This window comes from Podarcis liolepis (genome assembly GCF_965112155.1).
Source record: "Podarcis liolepis genome assembly, chromosome: 16".
In the NCBI taxonomy this organism is placed as follows: domain Eukaryota; kingdom Metazoa; phylum Chordata; class Lepidosauria; order Squamata; family Lacertidae; genus Podarcis; species Podarcis liolepis.
Genome location: NC_139567.1, coordinates 45031208 through 45059164, shown reverse-complemented (window position 1 = coordinate 45059164; position 27957 = coordinate 45031208). Strand labels below are relative to the sequence as shown.

The following is a 27957-nucleotide window of genomic DNA, read 5'->3' as shown; positions in this document are numbered from 1 at the left end:
CGCAAAGGCGCTTAGGGCGCGCGGCCGGGCGGGCAGGAGCGAGGCGACCGTGGTCGCTGTCGCCGCCGCCGCCGCTGCAGCAGCCTCCGCGCGCGCCGCCGCCGCCGACACTCGCTCCGCGGCCGCCCAGAGCAGCAGCAGCAGCAGCCGGAGCCGGAGCAGGAGCAGGAGCGGCGGCGCCATGAAGGTGAAGAAGGGCAGCGGCGCCGGAGGAGGAGGAGGAGGAGGAGGCGCGCCCGGGGCCGGCGCGGGCGGAGGAGCCGCCGCCGCCGCTTGCACCGAGGAGGAGCTGCTGCGCAAAGCCGCCATCAGCCCCGAGGACGTGCTGGGGCTCCCCAAGATCACCTCCGGTAAGGCGGCCCCGCAGGCCCGGGTCCCCCTGCACCTCTCCAAGCGCCGTGCGCCCTGGGCGCAGCGCCCAAGCGCAACCCCTCCGGACGCCGCAACGCCAGGCCCCTGGCCCGCAAAGACCAGTCTTTTGGAAAGATAGATATCGTGGGGGTGGAGGGGTCCCCGAATATTCAGCCCCCCGATCTTCCACACCCCACCCACTTCCACTCGATCCCTCCAGGGGCCGCAAGGGGTGTCCCTGCTGCACCTCATTGGTCCCCCCCGGCAAAGTCTTCTGTCTCCACCCGCGCTTTTCCTACAGGCTAGTCTTTTCCGCGGGAGGGAGAAAGTTGAATGGAGGAAAGGAAGCAAATAAAGTAGAATAAATGCTGCTGTTCGTCTATTATTCTTTCATTCCTGTTGGGTTATTAACATCCCAAGAGTGTCGTTATTTTGACTTTTTGCAAGTCTAGATGGTTATTTATGCTCCTTGTGGATAATTTTTTGTTGTTTTATCTTTTCTGGCAAACCACAATGGAATAAAGTATTGCTCCAGAGCCCCCTCCTGTGGTTGTTTACTCAGAAGTAGCCCCATGGGGCTTGCTTCCCCTAGGGCCTAGGTGACCCATGACCCAAGCAGTCCAGACACGCGAGTGCATGTCAGAAGCAGGCATGACACGAGTGTTACCGTCGCCTCTCAGTTTGCACCTGTGTTCTTCCAGGGGGCTTATGGCCTGCTATGGCTGGCTGGAGTTCTGGTGGGCCCCTGATGCTCAGAGCCTCCTGGATTCTGCCTGTGTCTGTGGAATCTCTCCCGCAAGGATCAACTTGCCAGGATACCTCCCTTGCATTGGAGAGAAGCGGAAAGGTGTCCCCGCATTGAGTTTTCAAAGTTAGCGTGTGAATAGTTGGAGGAGATGATAAGGCTTTTAATGTTTAGGGACTGGTAACTTGAAGTAGTTGTGCTTGATTTCCACCTCCTCCCTCCTCCTCCCTTTTTCCTCTTGTGCCATGTCTTTTTAGATGGTGAGCCTTAGTGCTGACTTTTTGGGAGCCACTTTCGAGAACGTTTTGGGCTAAAGGCACAAATGCTGTCAAGAAAAGGGAGGTTTGCACGTCTCCAAGCTCTGTCACTTCCTGGAGTGTGCAAAAGCAAACGGGCTCTGTGAAGGTCTAGTCAGTCCATGGGTAGGCAACCTAAGGCCTGGGGGCCGGATGCGGCCCAATCGCCTTCTCAATCCGGCCCATGGATGGTCTGGGGATCAGCGTGTTTTTACATGAGTAGAATGTGTCCTTTTATTTAAAATGCATCTCTGGGTTATTTGTGGGGCAAAGGAATTCGTTCTTTTTCTTTTCTTTTCCAAAATATAGTCTGGCCCCCCACAAGGTCTGAGGGACAGTGGACCGGCCCCCTGCTGAAAAAGTTTACTGACCCCTAGTCTAGTGTGTCCTTTGAGAGCTTGTCCAGGGCAGGTGTGCTTTTGACCTGCGTGGTTGCAGCTTTGTGGCTTTCCGCCCTCAGACAAGGCTCTGGCAGGGAGAGGAATAGCGCCGGTTTGGGAGCAGGGCTCTAAGGTTTCGGTCCCCAATGACATCTCCAGGTGGGGCTGGGAATGTCCCTCCTGCCTGAAACCCCGGAGAGCCCCTGCTGCCTGCCGGTTAGCCTAGACCAGAGCTTTCCAAACTGTGTCGCGACATGTTTGTGTGTCATGCAAACACTGCTGACGCTCCTCTCAGAGCTGGAAAATGGTTAGTTTAACCAGGGGTCAGCAAACTTTTTCGGCAGGGGGCCGGTCCACTGTCCCTCAGACCTTGTGGGGGGCCGGACTATATTTTCTTTGGGGGGGGAAATGAACGGATGCATTTTAAATAAAAGGACACATTCTGCTCATGTAAAAACATGCTGATTCCCGGACCATCCGTGGGCCGGATTGAGAAGGCGATTGGGCCGCATCCAGCCCACGGGTCTTAGTTTGCCTGCCCATGGTTTAACCTCTGGTTTGCTAGTAAAACTGAATTATGCTGCTGCGAAATGATGCGTGTCTAAAAAGTGTGTCACCTGCAAGAAAAGTTTGGACTGCCCCGGTCTGAGGGCAGTGCCAGGATGGTCCAGTTGTCTGGTGTAATATAGGGGAGTTTCCTATCTTCCTATTTAATCCAGCTCTTACTCCAGCCCCATGAGGACCGGAATCTTGCTTCTTAGGTCTAGGGGAAGGGCCTTAGCAGCCGCTTCCTCTCTCCCTTCTCTCTGCAGCCGCTCATGGTCTTGGTTTGACTCCTGTAGCCGTCTGTATATTGCTGAGGGCTGCAATTCAAGCCTCCTGTATATTCCACTCTCAAAGTTTGGGTTTAAGTGCATGTGGCCTGAGATTTCCTCTGCTCCTGGCGAGCCAGACGGTTTTGTGGTTCATTTTTGGATCTCAGTTAATTAGGGGTGTATAAGATGTGGGGATATAGGAAGTGACTTTGTCCCAGGTCAGACAGTTAACCCATCTAACCCAAATTTGTGCCTCCTGTTGATGCGTTGGACAGGTCATTCCCCTGCCAAACCACAGGGTGTAGAAAGCAGACCAGCAGTCCATCTAGCTCAGTATTGTCTGCACTGACTGGCAGCAGCAGCAGCTCTCCAGGGTTCCAGGCAGGGAGCCTTTCCCCCAGGATTATGTGGAGATGCCATTGCGGATTGAACCTGGAACCTTCTGCATGCAAAGGAGGCAATCTGCGTTGTACGAAGTCGAACCATTGAGCCATCCAGTTCAGGAGTGCCAGCACTGACTGGCAGCAGCTCTCCAAGGTTTTATGTGGGGGGTCTCTTCCAGCCCCACCTGGAGATGCTGCCGGGGATGGAACCTGCGACCTTCTGCAACTGAAGCCCTCTTGCTCCCCGCGCATTGGAGGATTGGAGTCGGGGGGGGGGCATCTTTGCCAATTTGATGCATCTTTGCCAATTTATTGATTCTGAAGGCTTCCCGCTTGGGCTGGGTGACCGTGTGCTAGGAGCTGCCAGGAATTTTGGCCCGCTGTTCATTCGCTCTATTTATTCAATTCCGTTTAATTCTGGACCTCCTCCCCGCAAATCATCCCAAAGCAATGAATGAGAATTTCAACGATTAAAAAACCCCACCCATATTCATCAATCAAATTTGCACCCAGGGAAGATGAGATAAGGATCTTTGCTCAAGAGATTTCTTCGAAAGGAAAGGTCTTTGATAGACCCTGGAAAAGCAGCAGAGATGGCATCTGCCTGAGACGTAAAAATAAGGCGTTCCAAAGGTTGGGTGCCACCACACTAAAGGCCCCGTCCTGTAGGAAAGGTTCTGTGAGAGGCCATCTCCTGCAGAGCAGAGGGATCAGTTGGGCATATAATGAGTTAGAGGATCTTTTAGGATCCCTCCAGGCTGGTGGCGTGTTTCTGTGTGTGTGGAGTTGAGTTCTGTAGCATGACGTTGATGCAACAAGAGTGTATTAATAGCAGATTTTTACTGGACCGTCCACACGTCGTTCTGCAATATTAGCTGTTCTGCGATAACTACTCCAATATTGCCACAGTATTGCCCTCTGAAGGGACACTCTTGGGCTATAGTGTAACAAAAGATAAACTGGAACTTGTGCAGCTATGGAAAGTTGGACGAAATTATCCAGAAACTTTGGAGCATGTGCCAGTGAGGAACTAAGTGTGTGCCCACCACGAAATCTTTGCAGGCACAGTGTCGAAAGTGTGACAGTCTAACCACCCCGTTAACGTCTTGCGCGCAAATAATTATTTGTTTATTTCATAAAAATTATACACCTCTTGATTGAACCCCCCCTCCCCCCAACCTCAAAATGGTTTACAAAAAGATGAACATTAAAGTCAGGGGGAAAAACTACAATGCATTGAAATATAAAAGCTGTTAAAATGCCACAGCGGATTAAAATTCACACCAGCTTTTGTGGGCAGGCTTGTATAAACAAGAGTGTTTTCAGTAGACTCCAGAAAGAGTGCAGGTGACCTGATCTCAAGAGGCAGGGAGTTCCAGAGTGCAGGTGCCGATGGAAGTGGCCAACACTGGAACAGCTCAGTTTGTAGAGCACGAGACTCTTAAGGACATGGGTTCGAATCCTGCGGTGGGCAAAATATTCATTGTATTGCAGGGGTTGGGCTGGATGACCCTCGGGGTCCCTTCCGGCTCTACAATTCTAGCATTCTAAGTTGAATGCATTCTTAAAAGGGTGTCTGGAGGACCCCTTGGGTATCCGGTTTCCTTGTCTTGGGGAAGGGGCTACAGCTCATTGACAGAGCCCCTGCTTTGCACCCAGAAACTCTCAGATTCAGTCCTGGGCAGCATTTCTGGGTGGGGCTGGGAGAGACTTCCTTTCCTACATCCTGGAGAGCCATTGCTGCCCATCAGAGCAGACACTGCTGAGCTAGATGGAGCAATGGTTCCGGCTGGCAGAAGGCCACTTCCTATGCTCCTTTGGGTCCAGCCCTGACCAGGGTGAGGGCTACGGGGCACATGCGGGTGTCCTGTTGGGGACATCCGGGCAGCCGCTATGGGAAGCTGCCGGCCGGCCTCTCTGGGCCTTTCGTCTGACCCAGCAGGGCTGAGTCCTGTTCCTACTGCAAACCGAGAGCCTCTTTGTCTTAAGAACATCAGAAGACCCTCCTGGACCTGGCCAAGGCGGGCCCACCGTGTCCTGCCTCCTGCTCTCCCAGTGGCCACCCAGATGCCCCCAGGGCAAACCCACAGGCAGGATTCGAACACAAGATATTCCCACATTGCAGGGGGGCTGGGCTAGATGACCCTCGGGGGTCCCAGTTTTGTGGTTCTATGAGGAGCCTCGCTGCTTCCGACTGTGGAGGCAGAACATCAGATCAGGCCTGGCTGCAGGATCAGGCCAGTGGCTCCTCTGGTCCGGCATCCTGTCCTCAGATGGCCACCCCAACGTCCTGATGGGTAGCCCGCAAGCGGGATCCGAACCCGAAATCCCTCTCGCCTCTTGTGGTTTCCAGCCACCGGCATTCAGAAGCCTCGCTGCCTCCCCATAGCCCTCTCCTCCTCTGGGAATTGGTCTGATCCTCTTTCAAAGGGGTTGGGGGCCCCTCCTGCTCTCCTGCAGGACGTCCAGTTCCCCCGTCCCCTTCCTGAGCAGCTGGCGCTGAAAAGGTGTCTTTCCAAGGGATTAAGCCCAACTCGACCCCTCTGCGTCCCCTTCCCTGTTGCCCAGATTTGCGTCTCGCTCTCAGGGCCTCGTGCAAAGAGGGCGGCCGATTAGCCGGGCATTAGCCCTGGGTGCCTCTCACCTCCTCGGTCAATAGTGATGCTCCCTGCAGAGCGAGGAATAAATAGACGGTTTCGGGCATCTTCTGCGACAGCTGGTTCTGCACGGCACTTTTTCGATTTCTCTGGGCACCTTGCCTCTCGACGTTTCCATTTATTTGCTTCCTAGAAATTCACACGCCGCTCGATTGCTTAAAAACAAAGCCGCCCCTCCAGGCCGGTTATGAAAAAGAGACAATTATCCAGGAGGAGAAGTAGCAACAACCGTAACCGAAGGCTGTTGAAATGTTAGGTGAAAACTCGCAGCAGCTTTCTGAATGTCTGGATGGGCTTGTCTAAATAAAAAAAAGTTTTCAGTAGGCACTGAAAGCAGTACAGGGAGGGTGCCGGCATGGTGTCAATAGGCAGGCAGTTCCAAAGGTCACCACTCTAAGAGACTGAGTTATTGCAAATGCATGCGTGTTATTTATGCAATTCTTTGACCCAAACCTTTGCTGTAACTTGGTGCCAGGATGGATTTGTTAAAAATGCAACATTAAAATACTTGGGAGTCCTTTGTCCATTTCTAGGCACCCCAGTTTAAGAAGGACATTGACAAGCTGGAAGGTGTGCAGATGAGGGTGACCAAAATGATCAGGAAACCAAGCCTTGTGAGGAACGGTGGAAGACTGAGAGGAGATACGATAGCCATCTTCAAATGTCTCGGTTGTTTTCTCCAGCTCCAGAGGGGAGGATTCAGAACAATGGCTTCAAATTGCAAGGAGGGCGACTCAACATCAGAAGAACTTTCTAACAGGAAGAATTGATCAAAATGGAACGGATTCCCTCTGAAAGACCCTTTTAAACAGCAGTTGGATGGCCATCTGTCAGGGGTACTTTAGCTGAAATTCCTGCATTGCAGGGGCTGGACTAGGTGACTTTGGGTATCCCTTCTGACTCTATGTTTCTTCAATTTATCGGAGGTTATTAAAGAGAGCTCGCTCCTTCATGGACCACTGCCTTGCCGTGGCGAAGGGGCTTGAATAACTCAGAGAAGCTATGAGCTATGCCATGCAGAGCCACCCAAGATGGACAGGTCATAGTGGAGAGTTTAGACCAAACATGATCCACCTGGAGCAGGAACCGGCAAGCCACTCCAGTATCCCTGCCAAGAAAACTCCATGGACAAAAACAACAGATGTATGGAAGTGAGAGCTGGACCATCAAGAAGGCTGATCACCAAAGAATTGATGCTTTTGAATTATGGTACTGGAGGAGACTCTTGAGAGTCCCACGGACTGCAAGAAGATCAAACCTCTCCATTCTGAAGGAAATCAGCCCTGAGTGCTCACTGGAAGGACAGATCCTGAAGCTGAGGCTCCAATACTTTGGTCACCTCATGAGAAGAGAAGACTCCCTGGAAAAGACCCTGATGTTGGGAAAGATGGAGGGCACAAGGAGAAGGGGATGACAGAGGACGAGATGGTGGGACAGTGTTCTCGAAGCTACCAGCATGAGTTTAACCAAACTGCGGGAGGCAGTGGAAGACAGGAGTGCCTGGCATGCTCTGGTCCAGGGGGTCACGAAGAGGCGGACACGACTAAACAACAACAAAGAGAGCTCGGAGGGCTACCTGTCAGGGATTCTTCAGCTGAGATTCCTGAATTGTAGGGGGTTGGACTAGATGGCCCTTGGGGTGCTTCCAGTTATAGGATTTTAAAATCATGTTTACACATCAGGTTGCGGGAGTGGAATTGGGAGCCGTTTTGTGGCCCAGGTGAGGGGGATTCCTTCCTCCGACCCGGGATGCACGTCAAAGGGAGCTCACAGGCCTCTCCTCCTCCTCCCTCCGCCCATCCATTTTTCCTTTTGCAGATCACCTTCCTATTTATAGCTGTGCTGTGGTAACTGCTAATGAACTTATCTCAGAGCCAAATCCCTCCGAGAGAGGGAATTATCTCCTTGCTACGCAGATGGGCTCCTGTGTGTTGATGCGGGGATTCACCGGGGCTCTTGCGTCATTAAGGTGGGATTCTTTGGGACTAGTAACTTACAAAACAACCCTCGCTGGTCCGTGTCGGCGGCTGGTGTTGACTGAGAGAGACCCAGGCACACCCTGGCGCAGTAACAGCGCAGATATCTGTGGCCAAAGTGGATTGATTTACGCTGTGTTTAAATATGCAAAGTGCTTCTCCCCTAACCCCCATTTAAGATATTATTATATCAACCAATCTAGTTTTTGTTTTGTTACGTATTTTGCGTCCTCATTTTGTATTTTTTATGTTGTTCACTGCCCTTTGATCCTACGAAAATGTAGGTCATAATACAAATGCAATTAATTAATTAATAATGATAATATAGCTCCCATTTTGCAGATGGGGAAAACTGAGATGGAGAGGGAGTTGGCTGCTGTGTAGAGCTGGTGGCCTACACAAAGTCCCTGGCTAGGAACCCCCTTATTTCTTGGTCAGAAGACTAGGACCCTGGAGTCAGGGTTCAAATCTCCACCTGACCTTGAAGCTCTCTGGGTGTGACCTTAGGCTGAGAGAGGCTCTGGGTGGCCCCAGCCCACCTCACAGGGTTGTTGTGAAGACCAAGCAGGGAAAGGTGTGTGTGGAATGTCTGTCCCACCTCAAGCCCCTTGCAAGAAACCTGCTTTTAGTCTATTGCTATTTCAGCACTTGGAATGTCTCGACTTATTCTTCTTTCCCCCAAGGCATTGCTAATTTTATCGCATTATCTTCCCCTCCCCTCCTTTTTGCAGACACGTGGTGTCTAAACGTTAAGAAGTAAATAAGCCTGGGATATGAACGCCCTAGCAAAAATAATAACATGAACCTCAATAAAATAATTGCATCTTTTAAAAAATGCCTCTTTTGGTGCTCTCAACACCAGAAACACTTAAAAAAATAAATAAACTGCAAGCAGAGACGCTGTGGGATGTCGTGTTCCTCCCCCTGAACTCAAGGGCTTGAATGTGCAACTTGTGTGCCCACTGTATCTGCCTGCGGCTTCCTATCGCTTCCCGTCTTGCCACTCCGAGCGAGAGACCTTCCTTCAACTTCCTCTCCCTAACACCCTAATCGCTGATTCTCTGGCCGTGGGTGTCCTCGCCTTAGACCTGGCTTACCTCGACACGGCGGGGTTTTAAAAATAGCCCCTGAGCTTATCAGTTACCCGAGCAAAGCTTGTTAGGCAACAGGGCTTTGGGGAAAGGGGGGTTGGCCCGTTTTCCTCCTCTGGGGTGGAAGAAGACGTGACGGCGTCCCACAGCGCTGTTTCCATTACGCCGCAGTTTGCCTCCCTCCAAAAACGCCGACATGATTAGCCACCCGCCGTGGTGAAATCGCTTAACTTCTGCAATGGATCCAGGCAGCTTCCTTTGCAGAATGATGTCGTGAGTGACGTTTTCTCCCTGGTCCTTTCAGTGCAAAAGGAAGCTGGGTGTGTTTGTCAGCTGCGTATTTCTTGCAGACTGAAAGTTATAACAGTTGTGTCAACCCATTGATTCCTCCACTGCAACAGGTTGGGTAGATGGCCCAACTCTTACCAATTCTTCCAACTCTACAATTTGATGATGATGATGATGATGATAATAATAATAATAATAATAATAATAATATATTATTTATACCTCACCTATCTTTGTGGCTTAGGGCCCTCGTATTTACGGGACTGGCTCTCCTGGTCTGCCCACAGAGGACCTTAAGGTCCATGAACAACCATAGTTTAGAGGTCCCGGGCCCTAAGGAAGTCAGACTATCCTCCCCCAGGGCCAGGGCCTTCTCAGTGGTGGCTCCGACCTGGTGGAATGCTCTGTCCCATGAGACCAGGGCCCTGCAGGATTTAACTTCCTTCCGCAGGGCCTGTAAGACAGAGCGATTCCGCCTGGCCTTTAATTTGAATTCAGCCTGATCTTTTATTCCCCTTCCTTCCCTCCCTCTCCCCTTTTTATGAAGATTTCCCGCTCTGGGATCCCACAGCTGGTAATTCTCCCCTGGTCTCCTCGCTGGCCCAAATAGGACTAATTTAGCCAGCTAGCCCTGGTGATCACCTAATGTTTATTGGATGGATTTTCCCTCTAAATTGATTTTTGAATTCTGAATTTATTGTTATTCACTTTTTATACTGTATTTTATGCTGTTTTTTGTTGCATCAATTAAGTGTTTTAAATTTGTTGTTAGCCGCCCTGAGCCCGGTTTTCTGAACTGGGAAGGGCGGGGTATAAATAAAAATTTATTATTATTATTATCTGGCTGGGTTTCCCCAGCTGCTCTGGGCGGCTCCCAACAGAATATTAAATATATTACTCCTGTCTATGTTTTGTGCACTGCTTGATTGTAGAAAACCTCACCTCAGGCTCCTCTTATCTCACTAGCTTATCTAAGATGTAACTTATTTCAAAGAGTGGTGGTTTTCCTGTGACCTTTTTGACTCTCTTGAGTTTCGCATTCGGGGCTCATTGCTTTTGCGTAACGAGCGTCTCTTCCTGCACGTTGCGCAGAGCTGCTCGCCTGCGTGTTGCCCGGAAGCCGCCGGCCTCTCTCAGCATGTTAAGAAAGAACATACCGACGGCATTCGCACCCGGCGTTTTCCCAGTGTGCGCCTGTTCAGCAGCCGCTAAGTGTCGCCAAATCTGCCAGTCCCCGCATTTTTCAAATCTTAAATTCGGCTCCCCGCGTTTCCACATCTGGTTGTGACTTTTTTCCCTTAAAAGAAATCCTCAAGAAAAATCTGCAACATTTGGTGTGAATTTCTTGAATTTTTCTACACAATTTTACGATTACGATATCTTTATGGTCATTGTCCCATGCAGAACAATGAAATTGGAAAACTACATAAAACTACAGAAAAACTACAGAAAACTACCATAAAACTACATAAAACTACATAAAACTACATAAAACTACATAAAACTACATAAAACTACATAAAATCACATTACGTGATATTGGGGGGTGTGTGTGTGTGTGTTTGTGTATTTGCAAAGTGGTATTCCTGATAGGGGAAACGGGTGGCGCTGTGGTTTAAACCACTGAGCCTAGGAGTTGCCGATCAGAAGGTCGGCAGTTCATATCCCTACGACGGGGTGAGCTCCCGTTGCTCGGTCCCTGCTCCTGCCAACCCAGCAGTTCAAAAGCACGTCCAAGTGCAAGTAGATAAATAGGTACCACTCTGGCAGGAAGGTAGATGGTGTTTCCGTGCGCTGCTCTGGTTCGCCAGAAGCGGCTTAGTCATGCTGGTCACATGACCCGGAAGCTGTATGCCGGCTCCCTCGGCCAACAAAGTGAGATGAGCGCCGCAACCCCAGAGTCGTCCGCGACTGGACCTAATGGTCAGGGGTCCCTTTACCTATTCCCTGATAGACTGTTTAGGGAAGCTTTTAATATCTGAAGTACTATTGTATTTTAATATTTTGTTGGAAGCCACCCAGAGTGGCTGGGGAAACCCAGCCAGATTGGCAGGGTATAAATATTATTATTATTCTTATTCTTATTCTTATTATTATTATTATTATTATTATTATTATTATTATTATTATACTGCATTTTTATCTGTCCTTTTCACTTATATGTTCCTTTTTTGATGTACTGTTTACTGTAGCATATGTATTTTTGTACAAGTTCCCTGTCTGGAGATTTGCATTGCAAAAGTCAAAGAGGAGCAGATTTTGGAGGACAGCTACACTCTCAGCGCTTGCCTTGTTTATTTATTGTGCATTTATTCGCATCTCTCTCCCACCTTTTCTGTCGAGAAGCTCAATGAGACTTACACGGTTGCCCCCTCCTCACGTAACCCCCACAACACCCCTGTGAGGCAGGCTAGGCTGAGAGAGGCAGTTTCTGACCCCCAAAGTCTCACCTGGCCTCTGCTTCATGGGCCAAGGAGGTGATTCGCACTCTGGTCTCTCCCAGCCCCTAGTCCTCATTTAATCCCCCCAACATCCCTGTGAGGGAGGTGAGGCTGAGAGGCAGGGAGGGGCCCAAGTTCACATGCAGTGAGCTTCGTGTGTGTGTGTGAATTCGAACCCGGATCTCTCCCAGTTCAGAGTCTGATGCTGTAACCACTCCACAACCGCTGCCTCTCAGAAACGGCAAGCAGAATTGACTTCCTTTCTCCTCCTGACACATTATTTTGTTGGGTTGTCCACAAGGTGCGTTTGATTTAAATCAAATTGATTTAAATCACTAGTCAGTAAGACCTGATTTAAATCTTTTTTTTTTTTTTTACAGAAAGACTCATTCTTGCTAGTATAATGTTAATATTTCCAACCAGAGGAAGGTTTCATTTTTGGAATAATAAATTTTCAGGGTAGTTTTTACAGTTATATCAAAAATTACTGATTTGGTTATACTATTAGAAATACATAGACAGATAATTATGAAATAATTGAGAGGTTTAATAAGGTAACTGTTTATATTTGGACAACTTTTCTGCTGTACTTTATTGGAAGGAGAAAAACAATCATTTCCTTAATAACAATTTAAACAATTTATTCAACTTAAACAATAACATTATAGCATATGTATCCATGTTTGTTAACTGATGTGGTTAAATGTTTTTTTTTTTTTTGTTTAAAAAACTTTAACCGAGTTTTAGCACACATGAAAAACTTAAAACAAATCCTTATTTCCTGATGAATAGCCTTTGGACTACAATGTAACTTAAATAGAAAACTATCTTTAGTAAGATATTTCCTCCAAAAGCATTTTATTTAAAAAATCCAATTTATTTTTAAAAAAAATCCAATTTAAATATTTTTTTTATTTAAATAAAAAAAATCCAATTTTTAATTTATTTTTTTTTAAAAAAAGAATCATTGATTTTTATCCACCCTGGTTGCCCATCTTCCTCATTGACAGCCTTGTGGGCACTCATCTTAGGGGGGCCTGGTGATGGGTGCCAAGGCCCGATGGCCACCTCTCGCTGCAATTCTCGTGTTGGCAGGGGTTGGACTAGATGACCGCTGGGGATCCCTCCTGTGATTCAAGAGAGCAGAGGGGCTGTGGGAAAGGGAGGATGAGCAAGCTGGCGGGAGCCCCTTTTGCTCCACCCTGGGGACTGGACCGCTCTATCTCCCTCCCACCCCAGATGAGCCATGGCCACACCATCTCCATGGCAACCGTTGCTGAGGGGAGATGGCCGTTGCCATGGTGCTGGGAGGGAGGGGGCAGAGTGGGCAACTCTGACTGGCCTGTGCCATTAACCGGGGCAGGATTCGCCAACCTGGTGCCCCCACCGTGAGGTTTTACAGGAACATGCGAGATCGTGCAAGGGTTTCACCCGTCTCAGTATTGTCTGCACTGACAGGCAGCAGCGGCTTCTCAGGGGTTTCGCCAGGGAATATTTCTCAGCCCTACCTGGAGATGCTGCCGACGGGGATGGAACCTGGGCCTTCTGCGTGCCAAGCAGCCGCTCTGCTGCTGATCTACGTGCCACCCTTAAAAGAGAGGGGCTAGTCCTCGTGGTTCTCATTAAAGGGATGCTTTGAATTAGCAACAGAGGAAGCAGCCGTCTACCGAGTCAAAGCATTAGCACATCCAGCCCAGTGTTGTCTACACTGACTGGCAGCAGACCCTTCTAGGGTCTCTTCCAGAACTTCCTCTAAAAAGAGAATAAGTTTCCAGCCCTCAGGGTTCTGAACTAGAGGCTGGTTTAAGCAGGGGCAGAGGAAACTGGCTTAATCCCACAGCAGACCATTTGTGCACCTAGTTCAGTATTGTCTGCACTGGCTGGCAGCAGCAGCAACACCTCCAGGGTTTGGGGCAGCAGATCTTGCCAGCCGACTTACTCACCAAGAGGGGAAGGAATCTGCACACCTGTTTTCCACGGAGTTTCAGTGACTATTTGCAGATAATCTCGAAGGCCAATTATTTTTAAATATATCTACATTGGTATCCTCAAAAATATTCAGGAACATTAATTTTGGACAGTGTGTGTGTGTGTGTGTGTGTGTGTGTGTATTAAAATTTTCTGCTTCATAATTTAAAATACTCATTTTACACCCTTCAGATATCAATGACTTCCCTTCTCGTTTTCCATGGTTCATTTTACATATCATATATCCCTGCATATTTTACAAAAAAACTATACTATTCACTATTCCATTATGACATCCATCAAAGCTTATTTGCACTGTTGAATTTATCTTAATGCTGCCAGCGTTTTCAGCTGTACACTGTTATTTCCCATACATTAAACGTTTTTCTGTCTTCTTTAAACGTACAGTGGTGCCCCGCAAGACGAATGCCTCGCAAGACGGAAAACCTGCTAGACGAAAGGGTTTTCCGTTTTTGAGCTGCTTCGCAAGACGATTTTCCCTATGGGCTTGCTTTGCAAGACGAAAACGTCTTGCAAGTGTTCTGATTTTTTTTTGTCCCTCCCCCCCTTTTCTAAGCCGCTAAGCCTTTAATAGCCTTTTAGCAGCTAAGCTGCTAAGCCGCTAAGCCTTTAATAGCCGCTAAACTGCTAATAGCGCTAATCCGCTAATAGGGTTGCTTTGCAAGACGAAAAAACCGCTAGACGAAGAGACTCATGGAACGGATTTATTTCGTCTTGCGAGGTACCACTTTTTGTTTGTGCACAACTTGTTTCTTTTGTAATATTTATCCTTTCTGCCAAGATTAAATTTAAAAAACCTTGCCCAATTTACATTGCCACCATAAATGATAACACGCTGAGTTTATCACAACCCCTCCAACAATGGGGAGATATGGAAAGAAGCATTTTTGACACCTGGAAATGAGGAGGATGTCTTCCTTGTGCATTATTTTTCCTAAGGAAACTAGATACAGATTTCAAGGGTTGGAATTCCTATATTTCATTCCAACCTCCAGGAAAAAATTGTGTGCTGGTATCTGTTTCCTATGATGCGGGTGGCGCTGTGGGTTAAACCACAAAGCCTAGGACTTGCTGATCAGAAGGTCAGCGGTTCGAATCCCCGCAACGGGGTGAGCTCCTGTTGCTCGGTCCCTGCTCCTGCCAACCTAGCAGTTCGAAAGTACTTCAAAGTGCAAGTAGATAAATAGGTACTGCTCTGGCAGGAAGGTAAATGGCGTTTCCGTGCGCTGCTCTGGTTCGCCAGAAGCGGCTTAGTCCTGCTGGCCACATGACCCGGAAGCTGTACGCCGGCTCCCTCGGCCAGTAAAGCGAGATGAGCGCCGCAACCCCAGAGTCGGTCACGACTGGACCTAATGGTCAGGGGTCACTTTACCTTTCATCTGTTTCCTATATCCTGTTAAGGGGTTCCATAATATCTGCACGTTATATTAACTTTGGGCCCCTGCGGCTTGATGGAGGTAGAAACTGTCTCTCAAGCCTTGTTACGCTACCGTTTCTACGGTACGCTCGGTATTTACAGTGGTACCTCGCAAGACGAACGCCTCGCAAGACGGAAAACCCGCTAGACGAAAGGGTTTTCCGTTTTGGAGGCGCTTCGCAAGATGAATTTCCCTATGGGCTTGCTTCGCAAGACGACAGCCCATAGGGAAATATCCGGGACAGCGGGGAAGCGCAGCGCGTCTTCCCCACTGTCCTCGGACCTCCTCCGAAGCCGGGCGGCGGGGAGGGAACACCTTCTGAAGGCGGGCGGGGGGCGAAAGTCTTTGTCTCCCCTGCCTGCCTTCCCAGGGGCTTTTAAATCGCCCCGGACAGCGGAGAAGTCCTCCGCTGTCCCGGGGCGATTTTAAAATGCCGCCCGCCAGCATTTTAAGATCGCCCGGACAGCGGAGAAGTCCTCCGCTGTCCCAGGGTTTTTTAAAATGCTGGGGGTGGGAAGAAAAGCCCTTGTCCCCCCCCCCAGCCTTCAGAAGAGGTCCGGGGACAGACTGTCCCCGGACCTGGTCTGAAGGCGGTTTCCCTAGGAACGCATTAATTGATTTTCAATGCATTCCTATGGGAAACCGTGCATCGCAAGACGAAAAACTCGCAAGACGAAGAGACTTGCGGAACGAATTAATTTCGTCTTGTGAGGCACCACTGTATTACCCCTGCTATGCAAAAATCTCCAAATGAATCTGAACTTCAATGTCTAAAATCCCAGGTAGAGGACAAGGATCCTGAGATCACATTGAGGGAGCCAAATTCTGTGCGATTGCCATAAAACTTAGGGAACAAGCTGTGCTATCATAATGATTAAGGCCTTAAATGATAATTTTAGGTTATATATTAGTGACTAAGTTTTAATTTATATATATTTTTAAGCTTGCTACACGTGTATTGTCTCTGTTATACCGAATTGCAAATTCAAATGTATCCCTATCGTGTTTTGTGACTTCCTTGAAATTGTATGTGGGCTGGAACTGGTCTGTGACCGAAATAATAAAATTCATTCATTCATAACTTTGGCTGATTGACATCCGATGCCCTTTTTAAAATGTGTTGTAGAAGGGGAGGATTATTGGGTTGTTCTTGCTTTTATTATGTATTGTGTGATTTTAGATTGTGATTTTTAACGATTGACGCTTTATTATGTTTTTATATTCTGCTGGAAGACGCCCAGAGTGGCTGAGGAAACCCAGCCAGATGGGCGGGGTGTAAATAATACAAATTTATACTTTATATTATTTTATATTTCATGATCTGCCCCGAGACCTGTGGGGACAAGGCAGAATACATGTGCAATAAATAGATAAATAATAAATAATAACAATTAATCAATTGTGCAGAGTACCATCTGGGGCGCTTGGGCTGCCTCCTTGAAATACCCTCGCGCAGCCGCCCCCTCGCAGCTGACCGCCCCCTGCTGATTCGCTGCATCCGATCCGGCCAATCTGGGATCTGCCCAGATGGTCCATTTGCCGATGAGGGTGGCTAACCTCGTTAGCCGCCCGGAATTAGAATCCTTTTAGGGCGCGGGGGGCGGGGTGGGCGGCCGCTCTGACAGGCTTAGGGCGAGCGAGTGCCGCGGCCTCTGGGCAGAAGGCAAGAGGGGAGCTACTCTCTGTTAGCAGCAATAACAATAAAAAGGCAAAATGCTATTATTGATTTATTGCTGTAATGTCACAGAGCACAGGTTGCAACTTTAGAACGCAATCCCCAAAACAATTTGAAAGCACTTGCCTTGTTTGCCTATGAGACTGACTTGAGCCCATTTGATCCCTCTGATCGGGGAAGTTGGCGCTGCCAGGTCACCCCCGTTCTGCCCTTGTAAGAACTCGGCTGCTTAGCGTGGCAGCGTTTGCACCTTGGAACTCCCTGCCTCTTGATCTCAAGCACCTGCTAAGAACAATTTTGTTCGGGCAAACCTGCCCATATGCTTAGGAAGTTAGGGTAATTCTAACCTGTTTGAGTATTTTACCTTTTGTATGCTTTGAAGCAGGCTGGCAAATCTTTCTTGGTAATCTTGTAAACCACTCTGACGTTTTTGCCATCAATTGATAATAATTTTATGAAATAAAAAATAAATGCTACCTTCTTCAGGCTCCGCTTGGAGTCCTGGGGTAAGTCCAGTTCTGGGCACCCCAATTTAAAAAGGATGTTGACAAGCTGGAAGGTGGGCAGAGCGACCAGGATGAGCAAGGACATAGAAACCAAGCCTTATGAGGAGTGGTTGAGGGAGCTGGGTATGTTTAGCCTGGATAAGAGGAGATTGAGAGGAGAAAGGAGAGCCATCTTCAAATACCTTCAGGATATTCAAATATCTCACATAGAAGATGTAGCAACCTTGTTTTCTCCTCTGAAGGGTAGGACTCGAACCCGTGGCTCCAAGTTCCAAGAAAGGAGATTCCGACGCAACATCAGGAAGAACTTTCTGATAATAAGAGCTGTTCGACGGTGGAACAGCCTCCCCTCAGAAGGTGGTGGACTCTCCGCCCTTGGAGGTTTTTAAGCAGAGATTGGATGGTATTCTGTCCTGGACACTTTAGCTGAGATTCCTGCATTGCAGCGGGTTGGACTAGATGACCCTGGGGTCCCTTCGAACTCTACAACTCTATGATAAATTGTGCCACTAACTCACATGAGTTTTTAAAGCCCTGAACAATTCAGGCCCCACATAGAGGGAGGGCCGCCTCCTTCCCCACAGTCCCCATTGAGTATTGAGATCGGCAGGCGGTGCCTTCTTGGTAGTTTCTCCCCCTGCAGATTCTCAGCGGCTGAGGGAAAGAGGGCCTTCTCTGTGGTGGCCCCTAAGCTAGGCAACTCTCACCCCAAAGAGGTGCACCTGCCACCTTCATTGTCCTGCTTCCACTGAATGCTGAATGCCTTTCTCCTCAGGCTCCCAACATTCAGGGGACGTAGTTTAGGACCGACTTGATTTTTGTGATTGTAAACTCATGGAAACAGAGAGCTATTGGAAGGGACCCTGAGGGTCATCCAGCCCAACCCGCTGCTGCAATGCAGGAATCTCAGCTGAAGCATCCTGGACAGATGACTGAGGATGGAGAGTCCACAACTTCCAGAGAGAGTCTCTTCCACCATCAAACAGCTCTTGCTGTCAGAAGGTTCTTCCTGATGTTGAGTCAGACAAAAAACAAAAAAAAAACAGCTTAAAATACAGTATAAAACATGAATAATAATAAATTCAGAATTCAAAAATCAATTTAGGGGGAAATCCATCCAATAAACATTAGGTGATCCCCAGGGCTAGCTGGCTAAATTAGTCCTATTTGGGCCAGCGAGGAGACCAGGGGAGAATAGCTGTGGGATCCCAGAGCGGGAAATCTTCATAAAAAGGGGAGAAGGAGGGAAGGAAGGAAGGGGAATAAAAGATACGAGACTTCTGTGGCAAACAGAAGCAAACAAAGCAGCTTAGAATTGGCTTTTCTTGCCGCTGCATCTCGCGTCGAATCTGACTATGTACTAACATGAACTTACTGGATTCTGATCCATAATTGACTTCTGACTTGCTCAATGATTGAAACGAATTATTGTGTTATACATATCTTTATGAGTTTGAGTTTGTAATCTCTGTTAGAGTTTGTAATCTCTGTTAGAGTTTGTAATGCTTGTCAGAATACATACTTTTGAATGGATCAGTTTTTGTTAAAATTGACTATTGATTTGTGAGTAGGGACCACTCCCACTATGGAAACGAACATTGGCCTGAGGTCTTGGTGTGCTTTTTTCTTGGTATATTTAATAACAAGAACTCCAACTTATTTGACGCATCTCACTGTTGGCACAGATTTCCCGGGGTTCCCTGGGAGAGCGCCTTTCTGTCGGGGAGGAGCGGGGGCCCAGATCCGCCTCCTCTATTTAGGTGTATTGGGCTTAGCGGCTGCAAAGGAGCTTATCCTTTTTGTTCTGTCAGAGGGCAAAGCCTCTTAGGGTTGGCAAGGCTGCAGGGGCCGCAGGGGCACCACATGCCGGCCTGGGAGAGGGAGGAGGCAGAAGGGAGAGGCTTTGCGAAGGAGGAGCTGGCCTTTCCTCATGAGGCTGAGAGGCAAAGCACCAGGCTTCCTTTGATACAAAAATAAAATAAAACAAAAATCCTGCGTTAAAGAATTTAAAATTTGACGGCGGTTGTTGCCGCTTCAGGACTCTGACAAAATAATAATAATAATTTAGAAGCTGCCATAAAGCAGTTCTAGAAATAAATTAGCTGGATTCTGCAACCTGTGTGGGAAATTTGAACACTTTTTATTCTGCTTGAGGAATAGGGACAGGAGGAAAGGATTGTATTATTAGTTTTTTAACATATGATTTTCAACAATCATTAAACATACTTTTATATCGTATACAATTTTTTTTACTTCCATCAATCACATCTGAAAATTTTCCAATCTTTCCCACTTAATTTACATTTCTTACTTTCACTATTACATTTAAGTATCATAACTAATGTCTCTCTGCTTTCTCTTCTTTGCAATGTTTCATATATTCCTCCTTACAAAACTTCTTGTAGTCCTACTAGCGTAATTTGTTGATTGCAGTTGCTCTTCAAATAGTTAGGAGGAAAGAATTGTATTCACCTTCCTCCTCTGGTTACAAGCAGATGGCGTTGGCTGCATGTTTCCGGTGTCTGCTTCCAGTCATAAGGTCTAGAAACTTGCTTTGAAATTCAGTTTTTGCAGGATTATGGTGTACGCACAGCCACAACACCAAGCCTGTTTCCACCTGTTGATGTGGATTTAGGTTGAGTTCAGTCGCAGGCCTATTCTCTGCATAGACCCCACAGCAAGAGGAAGGAGAGATGGGCGAATCTGGCAATTCTGATGTCTCTCATTTTCTCATTTCTCACTCAGCTCACCCCATTTCAGCATCGTAGAATGGTAAGAGTCGGAAGGGGCCCCCGAAGGTCATCCATTCCAACCCCCTGCAATGCAGGAATTGCAAACAAAGCACCTATCAATTTGCAATTACTATTATTTGTTTGAGTCCCTTGTGGGAATTCATCAGCAACATACATTTTTCCTACCGTACTCAATTTATACATGCACTTTTAAAAAACAAATCAGTGAAATCTGACCTGCACCAAATTTCTCCCCCCCCCCCATGAAAAGAAAAGCGGAGCAGCTTTCGAACCCTGCACCTGCCTATGGGGCAGGCCTGAACCCTTTGGCCCACCTGCCCCCCTAACTGCGACGACCCTTCTCTCCCGCAGACTACCTCTGCACCCCGGAGGAGAACGTCTACAAGATAGATTTCACCCGGTTCAAAATCCGAGACATGGAGTCGGGCACGGTGCTCTTTGAAATCACCAAGCCGCCGGCTTCAGGTAAGTTCCTAGTCCTCATTATTCTGATGGAAGGGACTGCTTCGGACAGGAAGCTGCCTTACAACTGAAGCTGACCATTGGTCCATCTGCCTCAGTATTGTCTGCACTGGCCGGCAGCAGCTCTCCAGGGATTCAGGCAGACAGGCTTTCCCCCCAGACTTCCCTTGAGATGCCCCTGGGGTTTAAACCTGGGACCTTCTGCATGCAAAGCTCTTGCAAGGCTCTAGTCCTCATGGTCCTGCTTTAAACAGGAGCCTCGTACTGTGTCTGCTCAGTGGCAAGGGGTCTACAGAGTTTCTGGCTGGATGTCATTCCCAGCCCTACCAGGGATCGAGCTTGGGACCTTCTGCATGCCAAGCAGGGGCTCTTCCTCTGAGCCACACCCCTTCCCAGAGGTCTGGATGCTTTCTCGCTTTGTCACAGATTTCTAGCATTTTGTTTTAGTGCTTTTTGCTGTTGTTAAACCATGGAACTCCCTGCCACAGGAGACAGGATCCCCTTGAAGAGCCCTCTGGTGTGAGACCTTTAGATACATCAGAGAAGGATCAGCACCCGCCTTGTCTTCAAGAACGGCGGTACCAAAAGATCCAGGTTTGGAACACGGGTCTGTGGTCTCCGAGCCACTGTGTTCCTAAGGATTCAGGGGGTTTCCTCATGAGGAAGCAATCCCTGGATCTCCTTCACAGCCGCCATTGGTGGTCCAGGTGTGGTTTAGGAGGACAGCGTATCTAAGGCAGCAGTTCTCCACCTGTGGGTCCCCAGATGTTGTTGGACTACAACTCCCATCATCCCTGAGCTCTGGCCTTGCTAGCTAGGGGTGATGGGAGTTGTAGTTCAACAACATCTGGGGACCCACAGGTGGAGAAAGGCTGTGATGGACCCCCTTGGCTTGGTCCAGCCAGACTCTCCCCTCCATCTCCTCCCAGAACTCCTCTTTAGAGAACTGGCTTTTGCTTTCAAGAGTCAGGTTCCTCGTCTTCATGATTCTGTCGGAGGGAACTGGGTGCTGGACTAGACGGGCTGGCAGGCTCTTCCTGCCCTGTAGCTTTCCTTTCCTCTCTCTTCTCCTTCCAGAGCGAGAGCACAGTGACAAGAAGGACGTCGACCCCAACGCCGGGCGCTTCGTGCGCTACCAATTCACGCCGGCGTTTCTGCGGCTGCGTCAGGTTGGGGCCACGTAAGTGACCTGGCAAGGCCTTCGCTTGGATGCAGAAACCTTCCCTCTTCCATGTCTGTTTGGATAAATGCACCTTCTAGGCCGGGGAGGGGGGGCAGCCTCCAGCTCAGGGTCCAAATGCTGCCTGGAGCTGATGGGAATTATAGTTTGCAACATCTGGATGGCACCCGGCTGGGGAAGGCTGTTCCACACAGGCTGGCAGCAGCTCTCTTGGCGTTTAAGACCAGGGATATGCCCAGCCCTAATGGGAGATGCCACCTGGGTCCTTCTGCATGCCAAGCAGGTGCTCTGCACCCACGAACTGTGCCAGGGGCTCTGCCACTTCGCGAAAGCCCTTCTCCTCATGGTTCTGAGCTCAGAGCTGGTTTAAGGGTTGCCTTAGACTGAGTCAGACCGTTGGTCTGCCTAGCTCAGTGATGCCTACACTGACTGGCAGCCACTCTCCAGGGTTTCAGGCAAGAGTCTTGCTCTGCCCAACATTGCGGGTTGAACCCGGGGCCTTCTGCAAGCAAGACAGCTGCTCTGCCACTGAGCTATGCACTTCCCCTCTCTTTGAGAGTTAAAAAAAGTGACTCCTCCCCGAGAAATTGTCTCCCACTTTTTCACAGAATCATATAATTATTGAAAGGGGCCCTCAAGGTTTCATCCAGTCCACCCCGCTTCAGGGCAGGAATCGCAGTCTGCTAACGTTCTGTTCTGATAGTTTTATGACTCCGCTGTTTTGAACAGTCTGCCTTCCGCCGCTACGTTTTGCAGGGACCTCAGCTTTCTCTTCCCCTCTCTCAGGGTGGAGTTCACCGTGGGCGACAAGCCCATCAATAACTTCCGCATGATCGAGAGGCATTACTTCCGGGACCAGCTGCTGAAGAGCTTCGATTTCGAGTTCGGCTTCTGCATCCCCAGCAGCAAGAACACCTGCGAGCACATCTACGAGTTCCCCCAGCTCTCCGAAGACCTCAGTAAGCGGCTGCCAACGGGGGGGACGGGGGGGGACGGACGGACGGACAGTAGGGCAGCAGGAGCCGGGGGGGCGACCTCCGGAAGTCGTTGGACCCCACCTCCCAGCAGGCATTGCTTGGGAATGCTAAAAACTCACAAAGACCAGCCCGGGTTCGAAAGCTTCCTTCCGCCATCTTGATTCAAAATGTTGTCTGATTGTACCAACCTGCTCCATTTTGGGCAAGGTCACTATTGGCAAATCATTTTATCCATCTGTATTATTATTATTATTAATAATATCCCACCTTTTGCCCAAGGCTTCTGCCAATTAAAACAACCGCAACACAAAAGGCTAAAAGCATACAGAATCATTAATCAAACTCTAACAGAAATGAAATAATATAAAAAACTGATCTATTAAAATATGGGTAATATAAGCAGCACAGGGCTATTTAAAAGCCCTTTCCTTAAAAAAACAAACCAAAACAACAGCCAGTCAGTCCCCAAAAGCCTGTTGGAATAGAGCGATCTTCTCCTGCTGGCAAAGGAAGCGGCGAATCTGGTTTCTCCAGTGGGCCTGTGAGGGTGGTGGGACCTAGAGAAGAGACTCCCCCTGGGCTGGGCATCTTGGTTTGGGGCGTTGCAGTCCACCCTATAGCCAGGCTGTCGGCTGTGAGCCTCTTTCTTTCCCCTTCCTCCTTTGCAGTTCAGGAGATGATCCTGCACCCCTACGAGACCCAGTCAGACAGTTTCTACTTTGTGGATAGCAAGCTGGTCATGCACAACAAAGCGGATTATTCCTACAGCGGGGGACCCTGACGCAGAACCGCCAGGCGCCTTCCCCGCAAATTCCTGTAGAAATGGGTTCGGGTTTCCGCCGGCCGGCGTTGGCATGGAGAGCCAGGATCCGAGGACCCTGCCAGGAGCTGGAGTTTTGGGACTAAAATTAGCTGAAGTCGTTAACTGTTCCTTGAGCTGTCGAGGCAACCCCCCCCCCTGCCCACCCCCTCTCCCAGGGAGAGCCTCTTCACACCACTGAGTAACCCCGTAGTTGTGGCTTGAAATAGCTCCACGTAGTTAACTCCAGGCCATCGAGGTCTGCGATTCATGCCGGCTATGGTGTGTGTGTGTCTCTCTCTCTCTTCGTCTTTGGCCCAGGGGTTTGGGTTTTTTTGGTGGAAAACCCACCCCAGACGCTCTCTCCAAGAGAGCGGCGTCCTCGATGAACCCCTTTTTCTCGGAACTGGTGGCAGGCGGATGCGAACTCTGAGACGTGCACCTTCTATCTGGTCGGACGAAGGACCTGTGTGGTCCTCGGGGCAGAGTCCTAACCTCCTGTTCCCATTTCCTTTGCCCTTTCAGTGTTCTGAGAAGCGGAAGCAAACCAGGACAACGTTTAGATAGGTGTGTGTTTTTTTAAAAGAGGGGTCTTGCTGTGGGAGCCTCTGGCACTTGCAAAGGGCGGCAACTGTGCGTCTCAGGCTGGGTGGGAGCCCAGATCCCAGAACACCTCATTCAGCCCAATCCCAGGGTCTCCCGGGTGCCCCACCCTTTGCCATCTCTCTTGGGGGGGTCCTGGAGGCTTGTCACGGAAATGGGCCACTGGGGTCTATTACTCCCATTGCCATACTTCCCCACCCCAAGCCCAGCAAATCTCTGCATTCCAGTGTCTGGTGTCATTTGCACTTAGAAAGATAGCTGTGGGTATATTGGACCAGATGGGGTATTCCTCTTCTGCCAGGCCTCTTCCATCTTCCGTGCAAATCCTGGAGAGTTGGGGGTCTCCAGCCCTTTCGTGGGTCTCCCCTCGTCCTCAGCCCCTTCCACAGACACCTCTTCCTTCCCATACAGAACTGGCCGACTGAACCCCAACTTCTTAACCCAAACCCAACTTCTTTGTTAAAGGAGAGCCACTCAGACCAGAATCCTATAGACATTCCAGCCAGGGGGGCTTTTTGGGGGGGGGAGAGTAGCGTGCCCTGTTAATGGGGATTTGGGGAATGGGATTTTCTTATTTTAAGCACTCTCTCTCTCTCTCTGTGTGTGTGACTTATTTATTTCTTTGGCTTCCTCTCCGTGCGAATCACCTGGGAAACGTCCCTTCTCCGAAGATGCGCAAGCCCAAAGGTCAGGGGTCGGAAGCGACTTAGGGGGCTGGGGTGCCTGTGTGGGGCTCAAGCTCTCCGTGGGCATTTGACTCTCCAGAACGTCCAAGGAGAGGAAGGCGGGGGGGGGGGGGAGTCTTCCCCGTTGGGGGTCTCAGAAGCCGAAAACGCAACCAGTCTTTGGGTGGGAGACGAGGAGTCCCCTTTTATTCCTGGCGTAATCGTGGAGCCTCCAGGCCACTGGTGTTTGGGTGGGTGTGTTGGCCATTCTGCAGGGAGCTCTTTAAATACTAAGCGTGAGTTAATCGAAACAGCCATGTGCCGGCCTCCGAAAAGGGGGACTTTACCGGACAGCAGATTAAGTCCTGTTTCTCCCTCCCTCTCGGGACGCATCCTTGTTGAAGCAAGAAGTCCAAACGGAAAAGGCAGAGAGTCTCGTGGCGCTTTGCGTTGTGCTCTCCTGAAAGTTATGCAGGCATCACTGGGCCAAGGGGGGGGTGTGAACTGAGGGGGGTTTGGTAATTCAGAGCAGGAGGTGGGTGGGAAAGCTCCCCCCCTCTCTCTGTGTGTGTGCATCATCTCCTGGTTGAGTTGCTTTCCCTAATTTTGACCAGTCACATGAATTCCATTTTTCTATATTCAAGCCTAAGTGTGGACCAGGGGCAGAACGTGAGCTGTGACGGTGCTCTTGTTTTATTTCCGTTCTTCCCTATCTGAAACGTCAAAATGAAAAGGCAGAAGAAGAGATGGCAGAACCCGTTTCTGGGGCTCAACCCAAGCGGTTTGCCATTAGCAATGATCACGACAGCATCTTGCAGCTTGCGGGGCATGGATAATTGTGCAAGAGTTTTAAGCGCTCAAGGGTGATCCTTCTTGGCACCTGTCAGTTACGAAAAAGACAATCTCCTTATGGAAGATCGGAGGAATTACCTTGCAGCCGAACGGAGGCACGCAAAAGACCCTGTCTTCAGCAAGGATGGGGCAAGCAAGAGGCGCCATATGGGGACTGCTTCTCTACGCAGAGGCCGTGGCTCTGCCGGCAGTTCTCCTTGGCTGCAGAATTGCCGCGGTTTATTTTTTTATAGCGTTAAAAATTAGGTTGGCTGTGTTGCAAGCAGCACGATTCTCTGTCGTCGGAGGAAAATGATTCACACTGGGCAGAGTTCTTTCCTCCCCACCTCTTTTCTTTGGGGGAAGGGTGGCAGGAGCAGCACAAAAGTCCCGGGTTCAAACTCCCAGGATGAGACCTGCCTGAACTCCTGCAGAGCCATAGCTGCCTGTCAGTGGGGGCAATACTGACCCACAGTCTGACTTGGCAAACGGGCGGCTGCTCATGCTCCTCACTTCACTCACGACCACGATGACTGGAATCTTTCTTTTTAAATGAAGGGCTCTAGGGGTCGAGTGCCTGCTTTGGATGCAGAAGGTCCTGGGTTCAATTCTAGGGGCATCTCCTGGTAGGCTTGTCTGAAACCCTGGAGAGCTGCTGCTGCTGCTGCCAGTCAGTGCAGGCAATACTGAGCTAGATGGGCCTGGCTCTGCACAAGACAGCTTCCTCCATTCCCACCATTGGGGTGGTAAGAGGCTCATGATATCCCCCCTCCAGCCTGGTTTCTGGGATTTCTAGGGAAAAAAGGGGGTCTGCAGGATTTCTTACAGAAACGGCTGCATTCTCCATTCTGTGCCCTTCTATAGTTCTGGTCGCCTTTTTCACAAATGGAAAGCTATGTAGAATAATGGAATTGTAGGGTTGGGAAGGACCCAAAGGTTGTCTCGTCCAGCTCCCCACAGTGTAGGGATCCCGCCCGCAGCCATCTCTGGGTGGGCTGGAACCACGGACCCCCCTGGTGAAGAGCCAGGCCTATTGGTGAGAAGTGCTGTTAAGACACGAGGCTGGGAGGGAGAGGAGGAGTCTGAAAAGCTCTGCCTGGGGGCAGCCGGGTGGGACCCCTGCCTCCCAAAGGAGTGGGGGAACACTCCAAATTGCAGCCTCGCTGGTCGGACGGGGGGATCAGTGGTCTGATTCGGCTGAAGCCGCGCCCTGTGCCCCTACTTCATTCATCTCGCTCTGCTCACGTTCTCCCACTCCGTCCGATGGAAGGCGCCCACAAAAGCTCCTGTAGTAATAATAAGAAGAAGTCTCTTCAGGCGCCACAAGACTTCCACAGAGCCACGAAACGGACATATTAAATGCACAGAAGCTTTTCATTGATTGGGCTTTGGGGAGATAGATTTTTAGCATCACCTGGCAAAACGCTCTTAAGAAGTGTTTTGATTTTCTTTTTTGTGTGTGTCTCTTTTGAGTTGAGGGTGTGTGCGTTCGCATGACCCATCTGCTGTGTTAATAATATTTGAATGCAACGATTTAGCTGCAATTCCTGCATCGCAGTGGGTTGGGCTAGATGTCCTTTGGGGTCCCCTTCAAGTCTACAGTTCTCCGATTCAGTCACTGGGAATCAAGTTCCGGATGTGACACGTTGAGCTGCACTGCATCATTTGACAGGTAGACGTTAGGATTCCTCCTTGGGGACACGGTAGCAATGTCCACCATATCAGTTCCCCTCTTGCTTAGCTACCAGACTCTTAGCAGATTTCCTAGGAACATGCAAGGTGAGCTGCCAGAGCGCTGAGTGGTCTGCAACGCTGGATTTGGACCAAGAGGATTGGGTAATTATTCCAGGGAAAATAAAATAGGATTTATAATAGCCAGGTCTTCCTTGTAGGAATCGGAGGTGCCTAAAAGAGATTACAGATGAGTGGAGATTTTAAAGGGCCACATATAAGAAATGGGAGAAAGGGCAAACCACGAAGGAAGGGTATAAGTCTTGCAGGGAGAAGGTCAGGTGGACCAAAGCTCTGAGGAGCTCCGGCTTGCAGGAGAGGTCATCAATTTAAAAGGTTTCCCCCACTGGCTTTATTCAAAGCAAGAGGGAGAATAAGCACCCCCTTTGGGGGTGGAAAATGGAGAATTGCTTTTGGGTGACAGGGAGAAGGCAGAGCTGCTTGGTCATCTAGGGCCCGCCTCCAGACATGGCTGGGCTCCCATCAGCCAGCATGACCAATGGTTAGGGATGTGCAGCCCACAAATATCGAGAAGGCATCATGGATGCACCTCATCCTTGGGCGAAAGGGGAATTGTTTCAAAACCGTTTTGCGTTTCCACTTACAGATTATGGGGTGTGCTTTTTCCGGGTGGGACGGGAAAGGACTTTGGAAAAAAAAGCAAACTTTCCCTGGAACAAATGTTTGCTCTCCTGTAAAACTGTAAAAATGATAAATCGCCCATCAGTGGCACAAACATCCCTCTCCAAACACTTGAAAGTAAACGAGTGATCAAAAATAAACGAGCTGGTGTTTTCTTTGCCTGTTTTTCACTCTCCTTTATTTGAGGATGTCTCTAGAGGATGTGGGGTGCCGTGGTTAGAGGGTGAGGACCTGGGACCTGGGAGAGAGCAGGGTTCAGATGGACAAAATCAGGGCAGTGGGGCAAATCTCTTCCCTCTGCAG

The 27957-nt window shown here is 49.3% G+C and overlaps 1 protein-coding gene across 1 annotated transcript; it reads left to right on the top strand.

Annotated features, from left to right (window-relative positions):
• Positions 1-3: 3 nt before the first annotated feature.
• On the top strand, positions 4-27819 carry UNC119 (unc-119 lipid binding chaperone). Its single transcript, XM_083480272.1, has 5 exons — positions 4-350; positions 20116-20229; positions 21304-21406; positions 22193-22365; positions 23052-27819. Exons 1-5 carry the CDS (start codon positions 182-184, stop codon positions 23162-23164), a joined length of 672 nt encoding a protein of 223 aa, XP_083336398.1. The 5' UTR covers positions 4-181; the 3' UTR covers positions 23165-27819.
• Positions 27820-27957: the final 138 nt, after the last annotated feature.